The sequence below is a fragment of the Lepidochelys kempii genome, chromosome 10, assembly GCF_965140265.1.
Source record: "Lepidochelys kempii isolate rLepKem1 chromosome 10, rLepKem1.hap2, whole genome shotgun sequence".
In the NCBI taxonomy this organism is placed as follows: domain Eukaryota; kingdom Metazoa; phylum Chordata; order Testudines; family Cheloniidae; genus Lepidochelys; species Lepidochelys kempii.
In genome coordinates, this window is record NC_133265.1 from 18,434,446 (window position 1) to 18,460,243 (window position 25,798).

Below are 25,798 nucleotides of genomic sequence, written 5' to 3' on the forward strand. Positions count from 1 at the left end.
TTAGACTCAATTTTCACAGATATTTTTATATTATATTAAGGTGTGAATACCTGATTATTTGGTAACCAGTGTGTTGACATGTTCTGGCCAAATGTTCATAGGTATCATTAGAAGTCTTGCAGCCCACACGTTAAACCCGGATCAAGATGTTAGCCAGTGGACTATAGCAGACAATGATGAAGGACACAGCAGTAATCAGCTTAGACTTGTTCTCCTTCTACAGTACTTGGAGAATCTGGAGAAATTGATGTACAATGCTTATGAAGGATGTGCTAATGCACTCACTTCTCCACCCAAGGTTTGTCTCTTTCAATGCTGACCGTGTACTGCAAACTGTCCCACAAAAGTGGGAATATTTCACTGTATATCACTAGCTATTTATCAAGAATCATATGCCGCTTCTGAATGATTCCTTGTAATAACTTTTCTATCGAAATGTCCGATATACTACCCTGATTATAAGCCAACAATTTTTCCACTTTAAAAAATTAAAAAAGCTCAGGATTATCTAGCTGTTCTCCCTATTGATGGAGCTTACTGTTTTTGAAAAAGATCAGCTGCAGACAACCTGGTTTCCAAACATTGTAGGCTTGTGTTCTGATTTTCATTTAACCTTGTTTGTCTAATTTCAAACAAACATGATATATTCCTTCAATTTCTTTTGCCTTACTTGATTTAATGTTATTTACTATTAAACAACTGAAAAGGGAACATCGTTTTCTTGAGTAACTGTTTACACAGCAGCACAATATCAAACACGTTGCAGATGATAAAATGAATAACTATTGAATGTGAATTAAAGGCACAGTAGTCACTGCTCTATTAAGCTATCAACATTTGTTATGAAATGCATTCAGTTGTGAGGAGTTCAAGCTGCCATTTGTTGGATATGAAACAAAAATTGATGTATTTACAGTTAAATCTATGAAGCTTTGGCCTTCATAAACCAAACTGCTTTAAAAATTGAAAGGACCACTTTGCTGTTTTCCCATTTCTGTTTAAACAATCTGTAAAATGACCAAGCAGTTGACATATTAAATCATGTCATAATTGCAATGAGTTTTTGCAAGAATTATTTGTTTGCTATTTTGCCTGTCCAGACATGTATTTGGAAGGGTTCCAAGGAAACCATTTCTGTTTGTTGAAAAAAATCCATCCAAATCTGATTGATTATAATATTTGGTAGAAAGATATTGCACCACTCATGTGTTTGCCTCAGAATCTCTACAATTATAATGTATGTTGTCATTTCCCAATGGCAGGTCAAACTGAATTTGGGAGTAGTCTAGAATTAGTGTATTTTGCTGCTGTGCAGGGGATCAAATTTTAAGGATCAAGCTGAATTCTTTTCTCCCAGGCTGGCAAGAAGTAGTGAGTCACTGATGAGTCAGAATTTCTCTCTTTTCATCCCTTCTTTCCCCCCAACTTCCAGCCTCTTTCATATGGAAATGTGGTCCTCCAAGAGCAGGTATTGACGGAGGGTTGAGTAAAGCAAAAATATTTTCCAAGAAATCATCCATTGTAAGTAGGGCTTCTTAGGTACGGGGGAAAGAGATTTGAAAGGACAAGTTAAAACACATTTAAATCTAACTTCTTGTCATGGACTTGCTGACAGAAATCTTCCCACGGCAACGTTGTTACATTTTAATCATTCTATAGTAAATTACACCACTTGAAAATTTAGTTAGAGAAGGGAACCCTTCTGGATAAAGATTATGCTGTGTTCTATGTATTAAATATGATAATGCATCTATTTTAATTTATACAGAAATAGAAAGTATTGTTTTATAAAACTCAGGATCTCTTTTTTTTTTCTTTCTCCCTTCCCCCTATTGTAAAGGTTATCAGGACATTCTTCTACACTAACCGCCAGACCTGCCAAGATTGGCTAACTCGGATTAGACTTTCTATCATGCGGGTTGGATTGTTGGCTGGTCAACCTGCTGTGACAGTCAGACATGGTTTTGATTTACTCACAGAAATGAAGGTAGTATATTTTTCAAAATTTAGTAAGCTGTAGAAAAAAACATTTCCATAGTATTGTATATAAACTAAAAGATAAACCAATGGATTAGGTAATCAAACCAATAGGCCTGTCAAAAACTGTATTCTAGAGCAACAGTTTTGAACTTTTACTTATCTATTTTTGAGGGGGTGGAGTTTTTTCTAGGCAAAATAGTTTAAAATCTGGAAATTCTGTGTGTTACACATTTAGTCAAAGATTTATAGCTAGCTCATATTTTGAACTATATAATTCCCACTGTTTAAGTAAGGAGCCTCTGTTTAAAACTTGTGGAAGTTTTTTGATACTTCTGCTAGATCAGTATTTTTCAAACTTTTTGTCTGTGGAACCCTTCCTGATATTGTGAAAAGCAACCCTTTTCTAACCAAGGACTGGGATGAGGACTGGAAGAGGATGAGGTCCAGGAGGAGATCTTTCTACAAAATGTTGGCACAATGAGTTGGAAAAACCACTGTGTTTAGAACACTTTGTATAAAAGCTGAAGGGTACCGATGACTTGTTCGATAGTGTTGTTTGACCTTCTTGAAATGTGTGTGTTTTTAGCAGAGAACGCTTTCTAGATTTATGCCTGGGTAGTAATTTGTCTGCTGATGAATTTCTGGGGATTTGTGAAGAAGTCATGTATTTGCATAAGTATAGGCAATGAGCTAGATGTGCTTTTCAGAGGGTAGTGTACAGTGTCTGGTTTTCAAATATTCTTTGCTTTACTTTGTGGGGGTGGGGTAACTGTGACCATTGAGAATACTTTATTAAATATAAACATGAAGTATTGCACGTTTAAAACATTTAACAATGTACGCATCTTTTCTCTTCAAACAAGATCTGTTAAATTAGGCTTAAACTTCATTTCTAGGGAAATGAATTGGAAGTGACAATTATGATGTTGGTGGAAGCACTATGTGAGCTTCATTGCCCTGAAGCTATACAAGGAATAGCTGTCTGGTCTTCTGCTATAGTTGGGAAGAGTCTGTCTTGGATTAATTCTGTAGCTCAGCAAGCAGAAGGACGGTAAGTTGGCACAAATGGCTGGAGAACTGGTATAAATATGAGCTTATTTTCTAAATACATGAAGTGCCAATATTTTTATCTCAGTTAATGTAAGTTGCTTCATGGATCAAAGCTGCTCTTCTGGTTTCCTTATCTGAACAAGAAGTTCACTTTTAGCATGTCTTTGGGAGATGGTTAGCATGTCCTAGAATTTTTTGAAAACAGATGCATAAGAACATCACTAAGTTGTCAGTGTTCAAGGATCAGCTGTGCTGTGTTACGTTTTCAAAAATTCTCTGTAGTGTAGCAGCATTAGTTAGCCAGGGTTATGTTGCAAATTATTCTTTAATCTGAATTTTTTTTTTTACCCAGTTTCCTGGCCAGAGGTAGTAATCTGAGGTTCTTTAAGGATATCCAGATGTAATTTTCATACCTGGCTCTGAACCCTTTTTTGTGTTATGAGTGTTGATCACGCTGAGGTAGTGTCTTAAATTACAGCTCCACCCTAGTCTACACTACAGTGTTAGGTTGACATGTTATGAATTATACCTGATAGGACACGCACACAAATGCTACGAATTACACCTGGTAGGTCACGCACAGTTCGAATCTAGGCTGAGGCACATAAACAAAGTCCACAACTGCAAAGTTCCCAAAAAACACCAAGTTTATTAGGCTTGAGCGTGGTGCCCCCCTGCTAGCCAGGAGGGGACCCCGAATACAGATTATACAAAGGTTATATACCTCTTAGCAAAGCATGTTGCCCTCGCGCATCGGAAACCTTAACCAATAAACAAACCCTTTTTTTAATCTACCACCTATCCCTGCTTGGTGCATTCTTCATATGCTAAACTAGTATGTTAATTACACAGCATGGTCCTAAAGCGATGCATCAGTAACTTTTATTATCAGGATGGGAGGCCTCACTCAAAGGCCAGGAGATAAGGAGTTAGAGACAGACAAAGAACAGATACCAGGAATCAAGGCAGGCTGGAGACGAGGAGGAGGATTTTCACAGGAATGCAGTATCTAAGGAACACTCCTCCTGATGCATGATGTGCTTGCTTTTAGACAATGGTGGGCCCCAAACCAAAATGGAGTCACATGTGCTAACTTTTCCTGAACACATAAAGCACCTTATGATTTACAGCCACTGCAGTGGCTGTAAGTCAACCTAACATAGGTCGACTTGTTTATAGTTTAGACCTATGCTAAGAATCCGTAGAGCAGTGTGGTAGATTTTAAAAAGTGAATCAAAATACATGGAAACATACTTGAAATTTTCATCCACTTATGGGGAAGCAACTCACCTTTTCACTGTGGAAGGTAGTTACTGAATCCCAGAAAGGAAAAAGGAGACCCCTGTTAATTCTTAGGTACATGTGCAGACAAACAAAACCTAGGCAGGCAAAAATCTATAGAATTTTTATAAGGATTATTGATGTCTGTTTTCTTTTGTTAGGTCCTTCAAATAATGCATAACTTTGTAAGATACAAAGTGTGGTGTTCAGAAATACTTTCTGTTAGTAATGTGAACTCTTGCTGTACCAAGACTTAGAGAAAATCTTCAGTCCTAAAATCTACAGTACTAAACGTTATTTAGCTAACGGACATTCAGCTTCACTGTGTCAAGACAGTTATTACATGTGTGACTGAATAAGCAAAATAATGTTTGATCTATTATTCAACTATTTGAATAGTCAAAGCTTGCAACTCTGTTATGCAACATCCTTTCAGATTAATGAGATGTTGGGATATGACTAGTACAACAGGCCACAGTGAAAAAGGAAATTAATGGGACATTTCTGAAAGGAAGGTTAGCAGTGAAAAGGGAAATGTTGGTTTATGTTTGGTTTAACATTTGTTTTGCAGTACTACTCGGAGCCTCTTTATCATGATGATGGGGATCTCATTCTGTTAAGTGCTGCACAAAGGCATAGGATGACAGTCCCTGCCCCTTCTTACAGTCCAAGAAAATATGCAATATACAGAGACTAGAGGGTAGAAGGAAAAAGTCAGATACAATTATTATAAATATATATACACCTTTACATTTTTTGTTATAAAGAAAGAGAGAATTATTCCCAACTGCTGCTTAAACTATCCATCATTATATGCTCTTTGGGGTGTGGAAAAGTGACTAGTTTTGTTTGTTTGTGTTTTAATTTAGGGCAAAGACATCTAAATTTGGGATTTGTGCTGTTAAGTATATACAGTAAACTAAAATAAAATATTGTTTTTTGTTTTTTTAAAGGTCCTCATGGGTTATATACTTAGCACTACTGCCAACCCACAGAGCTAATAATTTATTGAAAATCGATATTATGTTGTATAGTTTTAATGTGGGCAGTCTTCGGAGTTTTGAACACGTAGGGAAAAACACCCTTTCCACCCATACCAAAGTACTTGTGTTTTACATATTAGACTAAAATTCACCTGTGGGAAAAACATGCAAACACATTCTGTGTCCGTGTATACCTTTTGTCCTGCTGGCATACTGAAAGAAACAACGCTCTTAATCTCTCTTCCCACCTCTGTCTCTGTTACAGGTGCTTCCTTCCCCCTGCCTTCTTAACTGCTTGGTTTGGCCTGTGTGGAAGCATCTTCCTGCAGGACTAGCTTTGATGTCTCTCACCCTCCAACATTTTACCACTTCCTTCCTCTGCCACCAGTCAGGGCCCATAGACATGCTGCCTTAAGTGTCAACATACCTTAAATAGGATCTGGTCAGAGGCATGAGGAGTTAGTGGCAGAGTGGATGCAAATCGGGCCTGCAGATCACACCAGTGATCTTCTCTTCTCCTGCTCTGTTGAGTGAGAGAAGTGGGAACTTCATGGCTCTTCTCCTTCAAACAACTTCAGCTCCCTCCATAAGACCAGCAGTGTCTGATAAGCACTCCTATTATACCAGCCTCAGTTAGGTAACCTTGCCAGATTACACCTCTGTCTCCCACTTGTGGTTCCTGTAAGCAGAGAAAGAAAGAATCCAATATTTGCTTCTCTCAGTTAAAGTCATGAGTAGCAAACGTTTGTGAATATAACAAAGCTGTTAGTCTAGTCATCTTTCATCTGCGGAGGTACAGTACTCACAGTATGCTAAGTGCTTTCCAAACAGGCGAGAGAGAGCGAGAGTGAGCCTTGTTGCAAGGGCTTCAGAGTCAAAAAAGGAGAAAACATATTAGGCTGGGAGAGAGGTACACATATGAGCAAAGAGGCCATGGCAGTTAACGTGTGTCCTGTTTGTTCCATGGTTTTCGTTCGATGGCTTTCGTTTTTTTCTTTTAAAAAATGTTTTGTTATGGGGACAGTGGCAGGGGAGCAAGGGAGATACTAGGAACAAGGTTTGGGGGAAGGTCATTGAGAGGCAGGAGTGTGGGAAGAGTGACACTGGCAATGGAGGGACTGTGTTGAGGTGTGAGAATGAGATTAGGAGGAGCAAACAGTCAGCAAAAAAACAAATCTAGAATTCAAATTGTAAAATGCCAGCTGCTGACATCTTTTGGGCCTAGAGGCTGTGAAGCTCGTTCCACTAACCACGGTTTCCATTCTGTCTCCCCAGATCAACATAGCTGGGGGAGCTCTGCTCGTCCTCACCCTGCTGTGTTGTTGCTTCTGTCTCCTGTGAGGGAGGGGGAGTTTCTGGCAGACGTCTCATGTGAAAAATCATATTATAGCTACTCCATCTAGAACAGTGCCAGCAAGTAAATTTTGCTTCAGTTCATAGTAATTTGAAGTTGGTATGAAAAGCTGATACATAGGCATAATTTCACATATATGAAACTATCAACTGACCACCTTAATTGTTTGCCATCTTCTTCAACCTTATTTTTTAAAGATCCCAGTTTGATGTTTTGGGTTGAAGGATAAGGACAATTCCAGGAATAAAAAAGATCAGTAACTAGATCACCCACCTTCAGTAGCTTCCTCCCCCCACCACTTCTGTTTTCCAAGTTTTACCATAGGGAGAAATCCTCTGTGGTCTTCCTTAGTTTTATTCTTGTGGCATTGCAGGGATCATTCATTCTGTCCTTTTATAGGAAAGTTTAATACAAACTCCATATACAAAAAGTAGAAAATCATTGCTGTAAAATGTTGACTAAACATTAAATCTTAAATGTTTAAGGTTTGAAAAAGCAACTGTTGAATACCAGGAGCACTTGAGTTCCATGACAGGAGTGGATTGCTCCATAGCTGGTTTTGATAAATCTGTCCTGAAGTTGGCCAATTCAAATAGTGGCAATAATGCCAGCCCAAAGCATTCTTTCAATGGTAAGTATTATTAATTACTTTTTAAAATGGTCACAAACTCCATGTACTGAATATGTGCATAACATTGTTATGGTTTACAGGTAATATAGTCAACAATAAAGCCTTGCTATATTGCCTTAGTAATTTACATTGTAAACACTTACGTACAAGTTTAACTGAATAATCCAGTTGAAGATATTGGGGCTACTCACATATGTAAAGATAAGCACATGCATAGATGTTTGCAGATTTGGGGCCTAGTGAAGAGTTGGATAAAAGCAAGGATAACACATTGTATTTTAAGCAGTTTAGTTCTAATTATTTAGACTTTAATACGTCATTACTTCCAGTTATTTGTATACATCATGAATGTACTATAGTATAAAAAGAAGCCTTAAAATGAGACCTTGGCACAGCACTCTATTAAAATCTTGAGAAGTGGGAAGGGGTATTTTGTACACTTTTGTGTGTATTATCAGGTGCACATATTAGTTTAGTTCTTCTATATTGATCAGATCATTTTCTATCTTCCAGTTTCTTTATAAATATTAACTACATTTTCTTGTGTAAGTATTTCAGTTTTACAGGTGATAAAATATGCTACAGATGAGAAGTTAGGTGCTGTAAATATTGTATAACTAATCTTATCTAAAACAGATGAAACTTTTTGCCTTAAAACATAATTTCCAAATGCTTTGTCAAGTAATAAGGCTTATTTTTCTTAAATATTGATTTTCTTAATTTCACAGGTGAAGCTAGAAAAACTGTTCTGACTAAACCAAGTGATTCTTCACCTGAAGTTATAAATTACTTGGGTAACAAAGCATGTGAATGTTACATTGCAATTGCTGATTGGTCTGCTGTACAAGAATGGCAGAATGCTGTCCATGATTTGAAAAAAAGCACAAGTAATACCTCAGTCAATTTAAAAGCAGACTTTAACTACATAAAGTAAGGTTCTCATTAATTTATTCAATAATATCTCTGAAAGCAGTAAACTGTTACATGAAAGCTTCTCTTAGTCTCATCATATCAGTGCCATGTGGTTTCCAAGATCTTTATCTTTTGTGATGCAAAATGAATAATGATTTAGTAGGAAAACTTCCTTGACGTATAGTAGCTATAACAAATAATTAGTGAATTGACACCATCCTAAGTAAATCATTGGGGCTTTCATGATTCTTAAGATTAGGAAAGGCCTCTTAAAGTGTTTATTTGGAGGCAGAAGATAATGGATTTGTTTTAGTTATTTTTTATTGTAAGGGGATTCATCCATTCTCACAACTAGAATAATTTTTTAAAATACCTTATCTTTCACTTGTATCTTTTTATTCTTTAGATTTCTGAATTAAAATATTTTGACTCTAAAGCTTTCTTCAGAAATTAAAGATGATTATGTTGGTTGATAGCTAATGATTCATTAGAGATGCAAGGTGGATGAGGTAATATTTTATTGAATCACTATCTGTTGACAAGAGAAATTTTCAAGCTTACGTGGTGTTCTTCTGGATCTCTGTGTAAGCTTGGAAGCTTGTCTGTCTCACCCAATAAAATATATTACCTCACCACCTTGTCTCTCGAATGTCCTAGGGCCGACACAGCTACAACAACCCTGCATATATCTAATGAATCATGATAGTCTTTTTAGGTTTTTTTAAGTAAATATAAAAAAAGCGCACCTATGATTCTAGCAGACATTTGTTTTGTTACTCAAGTGGGTTTCAGCCTTTCTTCATTTGTGAACCCCTAAAAATTTCCAGTGGACGTGCAGACCCCTTTAGAAATCTTACACATAGTTTGTGGACCACCAGGGACCACAGGTTGAAAACCACTGTTCTAGGGTAATGACAGTCGTTTGCGAACAACTTAAACGTAGTCTGCGGATCCCTAAGGGGTCTGTGGACCACAGGTCCAAAACCACTGCTCTAGTTAATATAAAGTTGGAATTGCAATAGATAAGACTTCTGTAGCCATTCCATTTGAAGATCTATTCTTTTCAAGCCAGTACTTCTCCAATAAACTTCATAAAAAATCTTTTGTCTGAAGTTTTTCACATGCAGACTTGGCCTAAAAGTAAATTCTTGGGGAAAAGTTTAAATATAGTCTGTCAAGAAGTTTGAGTTTCTAAGGATAGAGTGTTTCTTTTTTTCTGTTAGTAAAACTGGTAGACTTCCTCATATAAACATAACTCAAAAAGTTTGTTTTTTAAAAGTTGCCATGTAGTTAATCCACAATGTAGGCAAGTCTTTACGATGTGTCTGAAAATATTTTGTTTAGAAATAGTTATGAATACTTCATATCCTCATTCTTTTTAGATACATTTGTCTGTGCTGGCAGAGATTTTTCAGTGATAGGCATCCACAAATAGTTTGTTTGCAGGTGCAGAGATTTGATCATTCTGAGTTGTGTGGGGCAGGTGTAGTTTTATCCAGGTCGTCTGTCTAATCTACATATTTTCCTGGTTATTAGGCACCAAATTTGTACACCCTCTAAAAAGCTTTTTAGGGTGCTCTATACCCATTTAAGATTATGACTTCACTGCAGAATCAAGCAAAAGGGAGAAACTCTGTAGCTAAAGAGAGAAGTTTTTAATCAAATAAATGTGCAGTAGTAATGGAAATATAAACGTTTTCATAGTGATTGTGGGTTTTTTCTTCTTTGTCAGTCCAGACACTTCATATTTCCTTTCTGCCAGCAGATGGTAACAGAACACTTTAAACATTTATATCATGACATTCTGTGTTAAGGGTCTTGTTGGCTCAATCTTCAGTGTCTGATCTCAGTTGGCTGACTGATACTGTATCAAGTCTCCTGAACTGCTCAACTGATATGCTGTCAACAGGGTAGAAGGGTTGGGTGAGGAAGTTAGATTTTGGCTGTTGCAGGCTGTCAGCGTACTCCTGTGTAAACTATGCCCTACACAAGACTCTAGGTCACAACCTGTGGCTCGTGGGCCGCTTGCAGCCCAATCAGCACACAGCTGCAATCCATGTGACATCCTCAGGGCCCTACAGATAGTATTGGATGTGGCCCACATAACACATTGTGGCCCATAATGGTAAATAGGTTGAGAGCCACTGCTCTAGGAGCTTGTCTATGGAAGGACACTCAGGAAAATTAACTGAAGGTGTAAATTTAAAGTGGATTAGTTAAATCAAGTTTAAACCCCTTTGTGAATGCTACTATTTTGAATTAAAGTGGCCTTAATTCACTTTAATTCTGAAGAAGGTTCTCATAGGGGTTTAATGCAGTTTAACTAATCCCCTTTAAAATTTAGTTTGGATTAATTTTTCTGAGTGTCCCTGTGTAAACAAACCCTGTGTCTCTTGTTGTCATGTGCACCAAGCAGTTCAATTACTGGCCAAAAAAATTTTTGGGGCCTCTTTATTAGCCCTGTATAAGTCAATGGTAAAACTCTAATTGACTTGGATGGAACGAGGATTCCCCCCCTTCAACATAAAGATTTTTAAGATTGCTCCCCTGAAAGGATCTTACTTTAATTTTCAAGTACTTATTATTTTCCTTCCTTTATCCCTACACCTAGTGGAAGAGCAGTAGGTGTGTGGACTAATTGATGATTTTCTATAAATATGAAACTTTGAAATGTTTGTTCTTTAATTTTGATAGTCTGATAGCTTCTAAATTTTCATGAATGGCAAAAATTGAATTAAGTGTTTTCTGCTATGTTACCTTCATTTTACAGATTATGATTTTATATTAAGATGGAAATCTTTGTTTTCAAGTTATGTGAATGTGCTCTGACTTCCACCTTCTAAAAGTGCTGTGTGAGAACCTCAGGGCTTTGAATAAAGGTATGTCTACACTTGAAGCTGGTGGCATAATTCACAGCTGGAGGAGACATACAATAGCTCTGACTGAGCAAGCATGCTAAAAATGGAATGTAGATGCAGCAGCGCAAGTGGGCTAGCTGCCCTGATTGCCTGTCTGTTTCTGACACACGTTCTGCGTGGCTAGCCCTTCGTGATGCTTGTGCTGCTGTGGCTATATTCTGTTGTTAACACGCTAGCTCACTCAGAGCTAGCATGAATATCTCTTCAAGCTGGGAATCACACCCCCTGCTCGAAGTGTACATATCGTAAGGCTACATGGAAGAAACATGTTAAAAGACAATTGGTTTATTAGTAGTGCTCCTTCTGGCTTTTCATTGCTGTTAAGTTGTAGAATCTTCACCAACTAGGGTGAAGTAGGAGTATGGAAATAAAACTATAAAAATTGAATTGCAGATCTTTAAGCAGCTTTGAATGTGGAGAACTTATTGACTGTACAGAACAGCTAGAACTGCTACCTGGAGAAAACATCAACCTACTTACTGGAGGATCCAAAGAAAAAATAGGTACAAATAAAATCAAAATTCATAATAAAAGTAATTCCTAAACACTTATTATAAGCTTAAAATACAGTACCATATCAATATAGAAATTATACTTGGAGACTTTCTGGATAAGGATTCCAGAGTTCAGCAGAACTACTGTAACTTTATTTACCGAGTTGAGAAATAATTGGCAATCATAATCCTAAATGCTGTTGTATCTTTTTTTTGGATATATATGTGTTTTTTGAGAAAAGAACTTGGACTTAGAAATGTAATTTTCTCATTATCGCGAACTTTCTTCCTTTCAAAACTTTTATTGCAAGAATTATGGTAAAGGTTGGTACTTTTTAATCATTTGTGGAATGTATGTATGTATAATCTTTGTAGACATGAAGAAGCTGCTTCCTAACATGCTAAGTCCTGATCCAAGAGAATTTCAGAAAGCAATTGAAGTACAGTTGTTGAGAAGTTCAGTATGTCTGGCAACAGCTATTAACCACACAGAACAAGAACAAAAGTGGCAATTGATAACTGAGTAAGTTTAAAGAACCTTTGAGTGAATACAGTGACCTTGTATAACTTATGTGAGAGAAGTTGTAATCCATTAAAAAACACTTTGTAGTAACTGTAGTCTTTGTTGTATTTAAGTATGAAGCTTTTGTTTGGCTGCATTTCTGAGAGTACATGAAGTTGTGTTTCATGTATTAGGAGTATAAACCACTAGGAGAAAGAATAAGGAGGGATTTTAATTTTAGAGATCTAATGCTTTGTTCACCTGGCCAGTTGACAGTAAACAATTCTTTGAAACAGACAATCTGTGGAAACTTATTGTGCATGATAAATGATAGATTATGCAAGACCTGATCTTTTCTTCCATCTGAAGAGGCTGAATTTTGCTGCCTGTTGCACATTCATAGTTTTTTTTTATGTTAATAAATAACAATATCTGTTAATTAAAAAGACAAGGATAATTAGTAGCTAATAGAATGGACTGTTCTAGTTTCGAACTCTAAATCTTTATTTCAGAAATATAGTAAAATATCTGAAGCAGACGTCACGAATCGCCATTGGACCTTTAAGACTTTCCACATTGACTGTGTCTCAGTCATTGCCAGTGTTGAGCACCCTGCAGTTATATTGTTCATCTGCTTTGGAAAACACAGTATCAAGCAGGCTTTCATCAGAGGTATGTTTTTTGTGTATAAATTCTTAAAATAATATTAATAAGGTCATGTGTTAATACATGCATCAGGTAACATCTTTCTGCAGAGATGGGCTCATTCTTATTCAAACTAAGTTGAGAACACATTGAATTTCCTAACATATTTGCACCTGAAAATAGTTTTTTTTAATCTGTTAGTAAAATTTCTGACCATTTAACACCAATTCTACCTGCATCATTGTAATCCCACAGTAAAAAGGGCTTCATTGCAGGACTCTTCAGACCTCACTTTAGACACCTCTCTCATGCAGTAACATCCCTGCTCAAACAGTCCAACTAAGCAAATATTTTTGGTGTTACGCTTTGCTATATAAACTTAAATTAGTAAACTACAGCTTACTCCACTCTAAAATATTCTGTAGGTATTGAAAATTACAAGTTCTACATTATTCCATGACAAACATGAAATTTTTTTATGCCTTCCACAGGACTGTCTTATCCCTCTTTTTAATGATGCTTTACGGTCGTGCAAACAGCATGATGTAGGACCATGGATGCATGCCCTAAGATATACTGTGTACCAGAATCAATTGCTGGAAAAAATTAAAGGTATCTAAATTTTATGTTGGTCTCTAAGGTGCCACAAGGACTCCTCATTATACACAATTAGTGACTTAGACTTTTGTTTTGGTAGAAGCACTTGCATTTTCATGGTTCAAATAATTTGCTTAGAAATATGCAAAATATGCTAAATAAAATTGTTTTATTTAGCAAATGCTTATGTATGTTATAAAATATTTAGGAAACAATGCTATAATGTAATTCACTCATTCTCAAGTTTTTAAACACTTCCATTGTGTTCTTAGACATACCTTGTGCTGTCATTAGTGTGTTTTCAAAAACAAGCTCCTTTACAGTAATTCAAGTATGCAGTATGCTTCTGGTATGCAAAGAAGCAGGGTACAGGTAAAATCTCCGCCCCGGTTTTCTTCTTCTTTTGGTAATCCATGAGTCTCAAATTTTAAATGTCAAACTGGAATTAAAACTAGCTACATGAGACGAGAGCATACTGTGGAAGAGTGATTAATGTTTTTAATACTGGCTCCAAACAGGTTTTTTACTTTTATATTGTCTAATAGAATCTTAAAATGGAAAAAAGTAAACAAATTGCAAAAATATTGCTTTTCTTATGTAACTAGTTTTGTGGCCTCTGACATCAGCCATCTGTTAAATCGCATGCATATTGGGGGGAGAGCGCCCACAATCTTCTGCTTCAAAGCCATCTCATATATCACTTGACCTAACAGACTCTTCATTAGTTGTCAGTGATATTTTTTTTTTGCTGTGAATCACCCATCTAATACTCTGGATTTTATCTGTCTTCTGTTTAAAAAAAAAAAAAAAAGTATCAGTAAAATTGCACAATAATGAATTTGGACCATTGTCAAGAATCTAAAAACGGTTAGGTCATTCTTCTCTCTTCAGAAAAGAAAACTCCCACTTAATGGTCCTTTTTTAAAAAAAAAAAAAGTGCCTGGGAGAATAATGAAGGCTAAGCATGATCTGAAACTCAGTACAAACCAATTAGAAATATTTGAGCAGCGCTCATTTCTTTGAAGAGAAAGCAGTAGTATACATAGACTTAAGCCAGCATACCAGTTTTTTAAAATACTTATTTATCAAGTTTTCACAGGTCTACATAGTGCCAAATCCAAAAGAGGTCCATGTCTTTTGTTAGAATTTGATACAGAGAAAGCTTTTGACAGAACAGAGTGGAACTTTGTCTATGTAGTGCTATCATATTGACCTTGACCCCCAATTCCTTAAATGGATAACTGCTCTTTATACTGGCCCAAAAGCAGCTGTGCCTTTTGGACTTAAAGCTTCCCTGTTTGAATTACACAGGGGAGCTAGGCAAGGATATCCATTGTTTCCTTTACTTTTTGCATTTCCATGGCCTTTATACAGAGGATAAAGAATAATGAATTTATCACTGTAAGCATGACAACACCTCAGAAAATAGCTTTATATGCTAGTGATGTAATAGTATCTAACCTGAACATTTCCTTAAAATTAGTATCTAAAGAAATGCATGATGTCAGGAAAACATGAGGCTTGAAATAAATTATACTGTTTCTATGTGTAATTATAGATCTGTAATACTAGCTATAAATTTACCAGACTTTGAGAAGTTATCCCTCCAGAAGACATTTGGGTGCACATAGGCAACAAATTCTGTAAGATACTGGGGAATTAAAATCTCAAAACAGCCAAGAGTTAAATGATTTAATTTTTCAAACTACTATTTCAGCAGATGAAAAAAGACTTGGGGTGCTGGAGGGAAGTATGCAATTACTTGGTTGGTAAGAATAGCCACGATCAAAATTAATATTGTTGCCCAGGATATCCTTCTTGTTTCAAACTCTCTCTCTAATCATTCCAGATAATTCTCTGGCAGGCATACAGAGAATGTTAGAATTTATATGGACTAAGAAAAGACCAAGAGTGGGTATAGTTTTTTCCTCTGTTGATAATTGCATTCTGTATACAGCTGGCATGGTGAGGCAATCATCTACTTGTGTTCCAAATGCAATTATTGCTTTAAAACAAAGTTTTGTCAACAAAAATTTGCTTTCTTTTTCAGAACAAACTGTCTCTGTTAGAAGTCATCTAATGGAACTGGGTCTAACGGCAGCAAAATTTGCTAGAAAACGGGGGAATGTGGCCCTAGCCACACGATTGCTTGCTCAATGCAGTGAAGTTCAGCTGGGAAAAACCACTACTGCTCAAGATTTAGTTCAGCACTTCAAAAAATTGTCAGCACCAGGTCAAATAGATGAAAAATGGAGTCCTGAACTTGATATTGAGAAAACAAAATTGCTATACACAGCTGGTTAGTGTTTGATAATCTCACATAGATACTATGTCTTATCGTACTTCTTGCCAGGTTGTTTTTTCCAAGAAATCATAATGGTACAGTAAACCTAGAAATTGCTTTCAACCCAATAACTAATGTCTCAGTTTGAGTATTTTAAAATGGCTTTTCTCTTTAGTTGTTTAGATTTGAAGGAAGAGAAACTCCCTTTCTTACAAATTGCTGAGAGTATAGAATTGTTTCTGTATTATAAGTTTAACTCTTACAAATATTTGGCCCTGTAGTATAGACTCTTATAATACCCCAGTAACATCAGCAGATAGAAAAAGGCAGTCTCTCATTTCTGTTCATGATTTGTTAAAGCTGCATCTGAAATTTGCGGAATTTTGAGATTACGGGGAAGTGCTTTGAATAAAACTAACATCTCTAATAAAAATGTACTGTGTGTCTTGATATGCAGGTCAGTCAACACACGCTATGGAAATGCTAAGTTCTTGTGCCATATCTTTCTGCAAATCTGCCAAAGCCGAATATGCAGTAGCTAAGTCTATTCTTACACTGGCTAAATGGATTCAGGCTGAATGGAAAGAGATTTCAGGTCAACTGAAGCAAGTATACAGAGCACGACAGCAACAGAATCTCACTGGCCTTTCTACGTTGTCTAAAAACGTATATACTTTGATTGACCTGCCAGCTGTTAATACAATAGAAGAGGAATATCCTAGAATTGAAAGTGAATCTACAGGTAGAAGTTCCTCCTTCTAGTTTTTGCTTTGCCAGGCTATATGGTTACTCAGATGTGATGGTTCCAATAAGGGGCAGAGCCAGCTGTGCTGGTAAAGTTTAATGTGGTACAACTGCTTTGCTATTTTAAAAAAAAGATTTTCAGACTTAGGTTAATATTTTATATAAAATTCAGATTTTGGGGTTTTGTAGAATTTAAATACTAATGGGAAATACAGGAGCTTGGAATGAATTCTCTTAAGGGCAACACTATGCTTTTATTACAAAATCATAATAAACTCTCACTTAAGATCTAGCACCCAGACTGTAAATATAAAAGATCTATATTTAAATACCTTTAATAAACTTGAAAAACAATTATAAAATTTTTTTCCTCACAGGTAACTGATCTTTTTTCTAAACACTTTTATTGCTCTTACAGTTGTGATGTGTGTTGCAGTTAGTAAATTTGGTTGTTTCTTAGGAGACTTCTCCAAGTGTCACGATTAAATTTTTCCTCGTTTGAATCTGGACATCCTATCTAATTTAGGCCTCTGTTCAGCACATGCTCTCTACCTGACTTGTATCTATATTCTTTTCTCTTTACCTTTCCTATATCTCTACTCTCTTTAAAGTGATATATTGAAGTCTCAGTCTCTGAAGCACAGTATTCTGGTATTTTGGAGATCAGGATTCTCATAAATGTGAATCAGATGTGTTATTTTTGTGTGTAACCTCTGTTGCTCTATTTCCACCACCACAGTAAATATTGGCGTTGGAGAACCTGACTTCATTTTGGGGCACCTGTATCACCTGTCTTCAGTACAGGCACCTGAAGTAGCCAAGTCATGGGCAGCACTGGCTAGTTGGGCTTACAGATGGGGCAGGAAGGTAGTTGATAATGCCAGGTAAATCTATTATTCTTGTTTATAAAAAAAAAAAAAAAATACATAAATAATCTTAATTTCACATTTGTTGAGTATATGTTAGCTCTCAATAAGTGTAATTCACCCCTGTGCGGTTCAGAGAGCCAAAACAAGATGGATGTGCCACTTGTGTTCTGTTTTGATTGCTGGCCCTCCGAATAGGGGTGAATTTCACCCTAAGACGAAGCCTTAAATATACAGTATTATGAAGGTAAGTAGCTCTGTAAATATTTACATTAATTGTGGTTTTGGGTTTGATGACTTATTAAATGTTACAGTCAGGGAGGTGTCCGTCTTCTGCCAAAAGAGAAATCTGAGGTTCAAAGCTTGCTTCCTGACAACATTGCAGAGGAAGACCGAGAGAAAATCTATGGCATTCTTGGACAGGCAGTATGTCGTCCAGCTGGAATTCAGGTAAGTGGAAACTTGCATTCTTGAAAAATGTTCCAATTCATTCAGCGTGCCACTTTAGCTTTCCTCCCTGATTGTGTAGTGGACTACAATATTTATATAATGTCTTAAATCAAACTTCTCCCAAAATGGCATACTGCACAAAAAATGCAGAAATTCCCAAGAAATAAGCTATGTTAGTGATTATACATGTATGGCATTATATCTGCTCTGGAATGAAGCAACTGAAAGAACTGTGTGTGTACACATTTCAAATTCCTGGCTACCCTTCCCGGGATCAGCAATTAATATACATTGTGGAAAAGTTTTGTGGTCTTGTTCAAACCAATTATCTCATTCTTTCCTCTTAATATTCTTGCATAATCTGAGTTTAGGATGAAGATATGACCCTACAGATCACAGAAAATGAAGACAATGAAGAAGATGATATGGTGGATGTTATATGGCGTCAGTTGCTGAGTAGTTGCCCCTGGCTTTCAGATCTTGATGAAAATGCAACAGAGGGGTTAATCAAAGTGTGGAGAAAAGTAGTAGACAGAATCTTCAGTCTCTATAAACTGTCCTGCAGTGCATATTTTACCTTCCTTAAACTCAATGCTGGTCAGGTATGCATTACAGTCTGTTGTGGTGATGAAAGCTAGTTCTTAAACATTTTTAAAGCTCAAGACCCATGACAAAACAGTATGGTCAGTTAAGAGTGCTACTTCTTTCTATAATATGTAGGTTCCTCTTGATGAAGATGACCCCAGACTACTTTTAAGGAACACTTCTGAACAAAGCACTGATGATGTTATTGTGATGGCAACCTTGAGATTGTTGAGATTACTTGTGAAACATGCTGGAGAACTTCGACAATATCTAGAGCAGGGACTAGAAACAACCCCTACTGCTCCATGGAGAGGTAAGGTGGTTTTAGCTGAATTATTAAATTGAATTTTGACAGACTTTTTTGCTAAATATAAATAAACAGAAAACTTCTTATCAAACTTGCCTTTGCAAACCTTTCTCTTTCAACCGTTGTAAACCCTAAGTTTATTAAAAAAAAAAAAAAAAAAAAATGTATACACAATAGTTTGTCTCCCACCTAATAGGCAGATTGTGTACTCTTCATCTAACAAAACTTATTTTTTAAAAAGACTTTGGTATTCCCTAAGACTTTTGCAAAGACTAACCTGTATTCAAATTTGAAAGACTATTTTAAGTTTCTTGTAGGAAGTGAATGACCCCTTCCCAGGTGGGCCAGAGGAATGGACCATATATTCCTGAATTACAGTGGTAACTGCTGGACAGTGGCAGCCCTTCCAGGAATGGGTGAATTCCTACCACTTCTCTCAAGTGCTAGAATTAGTCAGCAAGATGCAGTGACCTGACTATAAAAAAGTGATGCTGAGTGGAAATGACAGGTTTCAGAGTAGCAGCCATGTTAGTCTGTATCCGCAAAAAGAAAAGGAGTACTTGTGGCACCTTAGAGACTAACAAATTTATTTGAGCATAAGCTTTCGTGAGCTACAGCTCACTTCATCGGATGCATCCACTGCACACATCCAAAGAAGTGAGCTCTAGCTCACGAAAGCTTATGCTCAAATAAATTTGTTAGTCTCTAAGGTGCCACAAGTACTCCTTTTCTTTTTGAGTGGAAATGGGTCTCTCCTTATTGCACCTTCTACATTGTCACAAAATCACATTTCTTTTTTGGAGCTTCTAGTGACGCAATCCCTAAAAACTATATGACGCTAACAGGCCCAATGTGCAGGACTCAATTGCTAGTGCTCTGTTGCAAGATTTATGTACTAAATATAATTGACTCTGCTTCTTGAATGGTAGGGGGAAATAATCTAGTACCCATACACTAAAAGGTAGAGATCTTGCTGTGGTTTAAATAACAGGAGAATGTTTCATGATTCAAAAATTACACATCACTGAAAACATCTTTCTGTGGCTTCAGTGTACAAAAATCAATGTAGCCCTTTTTTCTGCTCTTTTTTTATAAAGGTATTATTCCTCAACTCTTCTCCCGCCTGAACCACCCTGAAATATATGTTCGTCAAAGTATTTGCAATTTACTGTGTCGAGTAGCTCAAGATTCTCCTCATCTTATATTGTACCCTGCAATAGTGGGTACCATTTCACTTAGCAGTGAATCCCAGTCTTCAGGTATGGAAGGATTCTTTTTGTTGTTGTTGGGGTTATTACTTAATGCCAAATAGTTGATAAATGAAATAATGTTCAGAAGGTCCATTTTAAACAATTTGCTGAGAAATACAGCAAGTCTATGTATGTGTGCTGCTAGCTAGAATGCAGTATGTTTGAACTTCTACTGTTTATACAGTAAAAGTTCACTTTGGTTATATCTTTCGATACAACACTCCTTAAGGTGTGACGTATTATGGACTACACCTGTAAACTGTCTAAAATTCTAGTACCTTGTACGAAGACCCCTTTGGCACACCATAATTTTTTCATTATGATTTCATATATTATATCTAAGCCTTTTATACTTCCATAAGTTTGTGCAGTACCGAGTATAATGGGGCCCTGATTCAAAATTTGGCCTTTGGATGCTACTGCAGTATATATATTATTCAATACCCTTTTTCTAATCTAGGGAACAAGTTGCCCTCTGCAATCCCTACTTTGCTAGGTAACATTCAAGGTGAAGAACTATTAGGTGGTGAATGTGAAGGAGGAAGTCCCCCGGCTTCTCAAGAAAGTAATAAGGATGAACCAAAAAATGGATTAAATGAAGACCAAGCAATGATGCAGGACTGCTACAGCAAAATTGTAGAAAAGCTGTCTACTGCAAATCCAACAATGGTGTTGCAGGTAAAATAAATTTGTTTTTTTGTAATTTATTCAGGCTGACTTGTAACCAGACATACAGTTTGTGAAATTATGTATTCTTTGAGTGCTTGCACGTGTCCATTGCAACGTAGGTGTGCGTGCGCCCTGAGCACAATTGCCAGAATCTTTTCCCTTCACAGTATCCGTTGGGTCAGCTCCAGCGCCCCCTGGTGCTGTGCGCTCATAGTGCTAGTATGTAGCCGCGCCAAGCCCGCATCCCTTCAGTTCCTTCTTACCGCCTGTGACGGATACTGGAACTTACCTCTTTGCTCAGGCAATCTCTTCCAGTGGTTTCTTTCTCCTTTTTTGGGGTATATAGTTCTTGTAGTTTAGCTAGTTTGGTGGTGGTGGTGGTAGCACTACTTTTAGTAGTTAGTGTGTTTTGGATGCCTCTGTACTTATTTGGAGAGGCTTGTCTGCTCCCTAGTGCCAGGGTATGCCTCTGTCACGGGGTTTTAAGCCCTGCTCTTCCTGTGGCAAGTCGACTAATCGTGTCTTCACCAGACCCGCTAAATCACTATCACTGCGTTAACTACATCAACAGACAGGGCGGAGTGCTCTCTTCCTCCCTATGGCAGGAGGCAGTCTGGCTGTGGGAGTTCTGCATTACACACTCAATCTACCTAGAAGCATCTTACCTGCCAGGTACACAACAAATTCGCAGATCACCTCAGCAGGTCCTTCTGCACTTGCCACAAGTGGTCCCTTCATCCAGACATGGCAAGGGACATCTTCCAGAGCCTAGGTATGGGACTACCTTTGTAGACCTGTTTGCTACCTGCGACAACAGGAAATGCCATCAGTTTTGCTCCCGGAGGGGCCACAATTTGGGTCTCTTACGGATGCCTTCCTGTTGGCATGGACAACTTACCTGTATTACACTCTTCCCCCCCCCCCCCCCCCATTCCCTTAATTTGAAAGGTTCTGTCGAAAATCAAGCAGCATTGAGCACGGGTCATCCCTATAGCCCCGGCGTGGCTCAGATAGCACTGGTTCACTCACCATCCTCAAGCCTTTCAGTGGAGCTCCCACTGCACCTGGCTGAATCCTGAAGAGCAAGCTTGCTCAGAGCAGATTCATAGAGTCCTACTAAGCAGTAGAAAATCTTCCACCATGGCAACATACCTGGCAAAGTGGAAACAATTCTCCATCTGGTCTTCCCAATGGAGGGTTCCACCTATACAATCCTCATTGCAACTTACTTTGGAGTACCTTCTGCTCTTGAAACAACAAGGTGGCAATTTCATCTTTCTATCCTAAAGTTGACAAGAGATTGGTCTTTTCGCATGAAATGGTAATCTGTTTTCTCAAAGGCCTGGAGAGGATGTTTCCTCAGATAAATAAACGAATCTCTCCTTGGAACCTAAACCTTGTCCTGTCAAAGCTGACAGGCCCGCCCTTTGAGCTGCTAGCGACGTACTCACTGTTTCACCTCTCCTGGAAAGTGGCCGTTTTAGTGGCCATCACTTCAGCCAGAAGAGTTTCAGAGATCTGAGCCCTCATGGTGGAACCCCTGTATACAGTGTTCTTCAGAGATAAAGTACAGCTGTGTCTGCATCCAAAGTTCTTCCCAAAATTGGTTTCACAATTCCATTGCAGCCAAGCAGTTTTTCTACCAATATTCTACCCTAAGCTGCGTGCAGATGGAGAAGAACAGTGTCTGCACTCCTTGGATGTTAGAGGGCCCCTGGCATTTTATATTTCACAGTTCATAATGATAGCTGAGCGAATAAAGGGGCTCCCCATCTCTGCCCAGAGGATTTCGTCTTGGATTACTTCACGTATCTGGGCATGTTATGACTTCGTGGGAATCCCTCGTCCACCTAACCTGACTGCTCACTCCACAAGATCTCAGGCTTCTTAGGCCACTTTCCTAGCTCAAGTCCCTATTCAAGATACCTGCAGGGCAGCAACCTGGCCCTCGGCGCACACATTCTCAGCACACTTGCCATTACCCAGCAAGCCAGAGATTATGCCAACTTCGGCCGGGCAGTGTTGCAGTCAGTGTGTCGTAGAATCATAGAATATCGGGGTTGGAAGGGACCTCAGGATTGGAAGGGACCATCTAGTCCAACCCCCTGCTCAAAGCAGGACCAATCCCCAACTAAATCGTCCCAGCCAGGGCTTTGTCAAGCCTGACCTTAAAAACCTCAAAGGCAGGAGATTCCACCACCTCACTAGGTAATGCATTCCAGTGCTTCACCACCCTCCTACTGAAAGTTTTTCCTGATATCCAACCTAAACCTCCCCCACTGCAACTTGAGACCATTACTCCTTGTTCTGTCATCTGCTACCACTGAGAACAGTCTAGATCCATCCTCTTTGGAACCCCCTTCAGGTAGTTGAAAGCAACTATCAAATCCCCCCTCATTCTTCTCTTCTGCATACTAAACAATCCCAATTCCCTCAGCCTCTCCTCATAACTTATGTGTACTAGTCCCCTAATCATTTTTGTTGCCCTCTGCTGGACACTTTCCAATTTTTCCACATCCTTGTAGTGTGGGGCCCAAAACTGGACACAGTACTCCAGATGAGGCCTCACCAGTGTCGAATAGAGGGGAACGATCATGTCCCTTGATCTGCTGGCAAAGCCCCCACTTATACAGCCCAAAATGCTGTTAGCCTTCTTGGCAACAAGGGCACACTGTTGACTCATATCCAGCTTCTCGTCCATTGTAACCTCTAGGTCCTTTTCTGCAGAACTGCTGCCTAGCCACTCAGTCCCTAGTCTGAAGCAGTGCATGGGATTCTTTTGTTCTAAGTGCAGGACTCTGCACTTGTCTTTGTTGAACCTCATCAGATTTCTTTTGGCCCAATCCTCTAATTTGTCTAGGTCCGTCTGTATCCTATTCCTACCTTCCAGAATATCTACCACTCCTCCCAGTTTAGTGTCATCTGCAAACTTGCTGAGGGTGCAGTCCACGCCATCCTCCGGATCATTAATGAGTCCTTGAACTCTGAGCCCATCTCCTGTGCAACTGGTTGTGAGTCATCTACATTGGAATGGACATGTGCAAGCACTCGAAGAAAAAATATTTGCTAACCTTTCTGTAACTGTTGTTCTTCGAGATGTGTTGCACATATCCATTCCAAGACCTGCCCGCTGTTCCCTCTCCTGAAGCGATTGGTAAGAATAACCTGAAGAGGTGTGGGGTCAGTGGGGCCCCTTAGGGTATGTCTACACTACGAAATTAGGTCGAATTTATAGAAGTCGGTTTTTTTGAAATCGGTTTTATATATTCGAGTGTGTGTGTCCCCACAGAAAATGCTCTAAGTGCATTAAGTGCATTAACTCGGCGGAGCGCTTCCACAGTACCGAGGCAAGCGTCGACTTCTGGAGCATTGCACTGTGGGTAGCTATCCCACAGTTCCCGCAGTCTCCGCTGCCCATTGGAATTCTGGGTTGATATCCCAATGCCTGATGGGGCTAAAACATTGTCGCGGGTGGTTCTGGGTACATATCGTCAGGACCCCGTTCCCACCCTCCCTCCCCCCGTGAAAGCAAGGGCAGACAATCATTTCGCACCTTTTTTCCTGAGTTACCTGTGCAGACGCCATACCACGGCAAGCATGGAGCCCGCTCAGGTAACCGTCACCCTATGTCTCCTGGGTGCTGGCAGACGCGGTACGGCTTTGCTGCACAGTAGCAGCAACCCATTGCCTTCTGGCAGCAGACGGTGCAATACAACTGGTAGTCGTCCTCGTCGTGTCCGAGGTGCTCCTGGCCACGTCGGCTGGGAGCGCCTGGGCAGACATGGGCGCAGGGACTAAATTTGGAGTGACTTGACCAGGTCATTCTCTTTAGTCCTGCAGTCCTATTGAACCGTCTTATGGTGAGCGGGCAGGCGATACGGACTGCTAGCAGTCGTACTGTACCATCTTCTGCCAGGCAGGCAAGAGATGAGGATTGCTAGTAGTCGTACCATCTTACGCCAGGCAGGCAAGAGATGAAGATGGCTAGCAGTCGTACTGTACCATCTTCTGCCAAGCAGCCATGAGATGTGGATGGCATGCAGTCCTTCTGCACCGTCTGCTGCCAGCCAAAGATGTAAAGGATAGATGGTGTGGGTCAGAACAAGAAATAGACCAGATTTGTTTTGTACTCATTTTCCTCCTCCCCTGTCTAGATCACACTGCAGTCAGTCACAGAGAAGGCGCAGCGAGGTTAATCTAGCCATGTATCAATCAGAGGCCAGGCTAACCTCCTTGTTCCAATAACAACGATAACTTTGGTGCACCATTTCTTATTGGAACCCTCCGTGCAGTCCTGCCTGAAATACTCCTTGATGTACAGGCACACCCTTTGTTGATTTTAGCTCCCTGAAGCCAACCCTGTAAGCCGTGTCGTCAGTCGCCCCTCCCTCCGTCAGAGCAACGGCAGACAATCGTTCCGCGCCTTTTTTCTGTGCGGACGCCATACCAAGGCAAGCATGGAGGCCGCTGAGCTCATTTTGGCAATTAGGAGCACATCAACCACCACACGCATTATCCAGCAGTATATGCAGCACCAGAACATGGCAACGCGATACCGGGCGAGGAGGCGACGTCAGCGCGGTCCCGTGAGTGATCAGGACATGGACACAGATTTCTCTGAAAGCATGGGCCCTGCCAATGCATGCATCATGGTGCTAATGGGGCAGGTTCATGCTGTGGAACGCCGATTCTGGGCTCGGGAAACAAGCACAGACTGGTGGGACCGCATAGTGTTGCAGGTCTGGGACGATTCCCAGTGGCTGCGAAACTTTCGCATGCGTAAGGGCACTTTCATGGAACTTTGTGACTTGCTTTCCCCTGCCCTGAAGGATGAGAGCAGCCCTCACAGTTGAGAAGCGAGTGGCGATAGCCCTGTGGAAGCTTGCAACGCCAGACAGCTACCGGTCAGTTGGGAATCAATTTGGAGTGGGCAAATCTACTGTGGGGGCTGCTGTGATGCAAGTAGCTCACGCAATCAAAGATCTGCTGATATCAAGGGTAGTGACCCTGGGAAATGTGCAGGTCATAGTGGATGGCTTTGCTGCAATGGGATTCCCTAACTGTGGTGGGGCTATAGACGGAATCCATATCCCTATCTTGGCACCAGAGCACCAAGCCGGCGAGTACATAAACCGCAAGGGGTACTTTTCGATAGTGCTGCAAGCTCTGGTGGATCACAAGGGACGTTTCACCAACATCAACGTGGGATGGCCGGGAAAGGTGCATGATGCTCGCATCTTCAGGAACTCTGGTCTGTTTCAAAAGCTGCAGGAAGGGACTTTCTTCCCAGACCAGA

The 25,798-nt window shown here is 39.3% G+C and overlaps 1 protein-coding gene across 2 annotated transcripts in view; it reads left to right on the forward strand.

Moving 5' to 3' along the window:
* SMG1 (SMG1 nonsense mediated mRNA decay associated PI3K related kinase) overlaps nucleotides 1-25,798 on the forward strand; it is a 122,788-nt gene that overhangs the window by 65,576 nt on the left and 31,414 nt on the right. For both annotated transcript variants that reach the window (XM_073362322.1, XM_073362323.1), the window contains 17 exons: nucleotides 102-298; nucleotides 1,841-1,987; nucleotides 2,877-3,031; nucleotides 7,134-7,279; nucleotides 8,008-8,209; nucleotides 11,503-11,612; nucleotides 11,979-12,126; nucleotides 12,618-12,777; nucleotides 13,242-13,362; nucleotides 15,398-15,646; nucleotides 16,089-16,373; nucleotides 17,115-17,259; nucleotides 17,556-17,691; nucleotides 18,063-18,293; nucleotides 18,412-18,589; nucleotides 19,681-19,842; nucleotides 20,294-20,511. In XM_073362322.1, coding sequence (XP_073218423.1) covers nucleotides 102-298; nucleotides 1,841-1,987; nucleotides 2,877-3,031; nucleotides 7,134-7,279; nucleotides 8,008-8,209; nucleotides 11,503-11,612; nucleotides 11,979-12,126; nucleotides 12,618-12,777; nucleotides 13,242-13,362; nucleotides 15,398-15,646; nucleotides 16,089-16,373; nucleotides 17,115-17,259; nucleotides 17,556-17,691; nucleotides 18,063-18,293; nucleotides 18,412-18,589; nucleotides 19,681-19,842; nucleotides 20,294-20,511 — 2,990 coding nt within the window. The remainder of the gene's footprint in view (nucleotides 1-101; nucleotides 299-1,840; nucleotides 1,988-2,876; nucleotides 3,032-7,133; nucleotides 7,280-8,007; nucleotides 8,210-11,502; nucleotides 11,613-11,978; nucleotides 12,127-12,617; nucleotides 12,778-13,241; nucleotides 13,363-15,397; nucleotides 15,647-16,088; nucleotides 16,374-17,114; nucleotides 17,260-17,555; nucleotides 17,692-18,062; nucleotides 18,294-18,411; nucleotides 18,590-19,680; nucleotides 19,843-20,293; nucleotides 20,512-25,798) is intronic.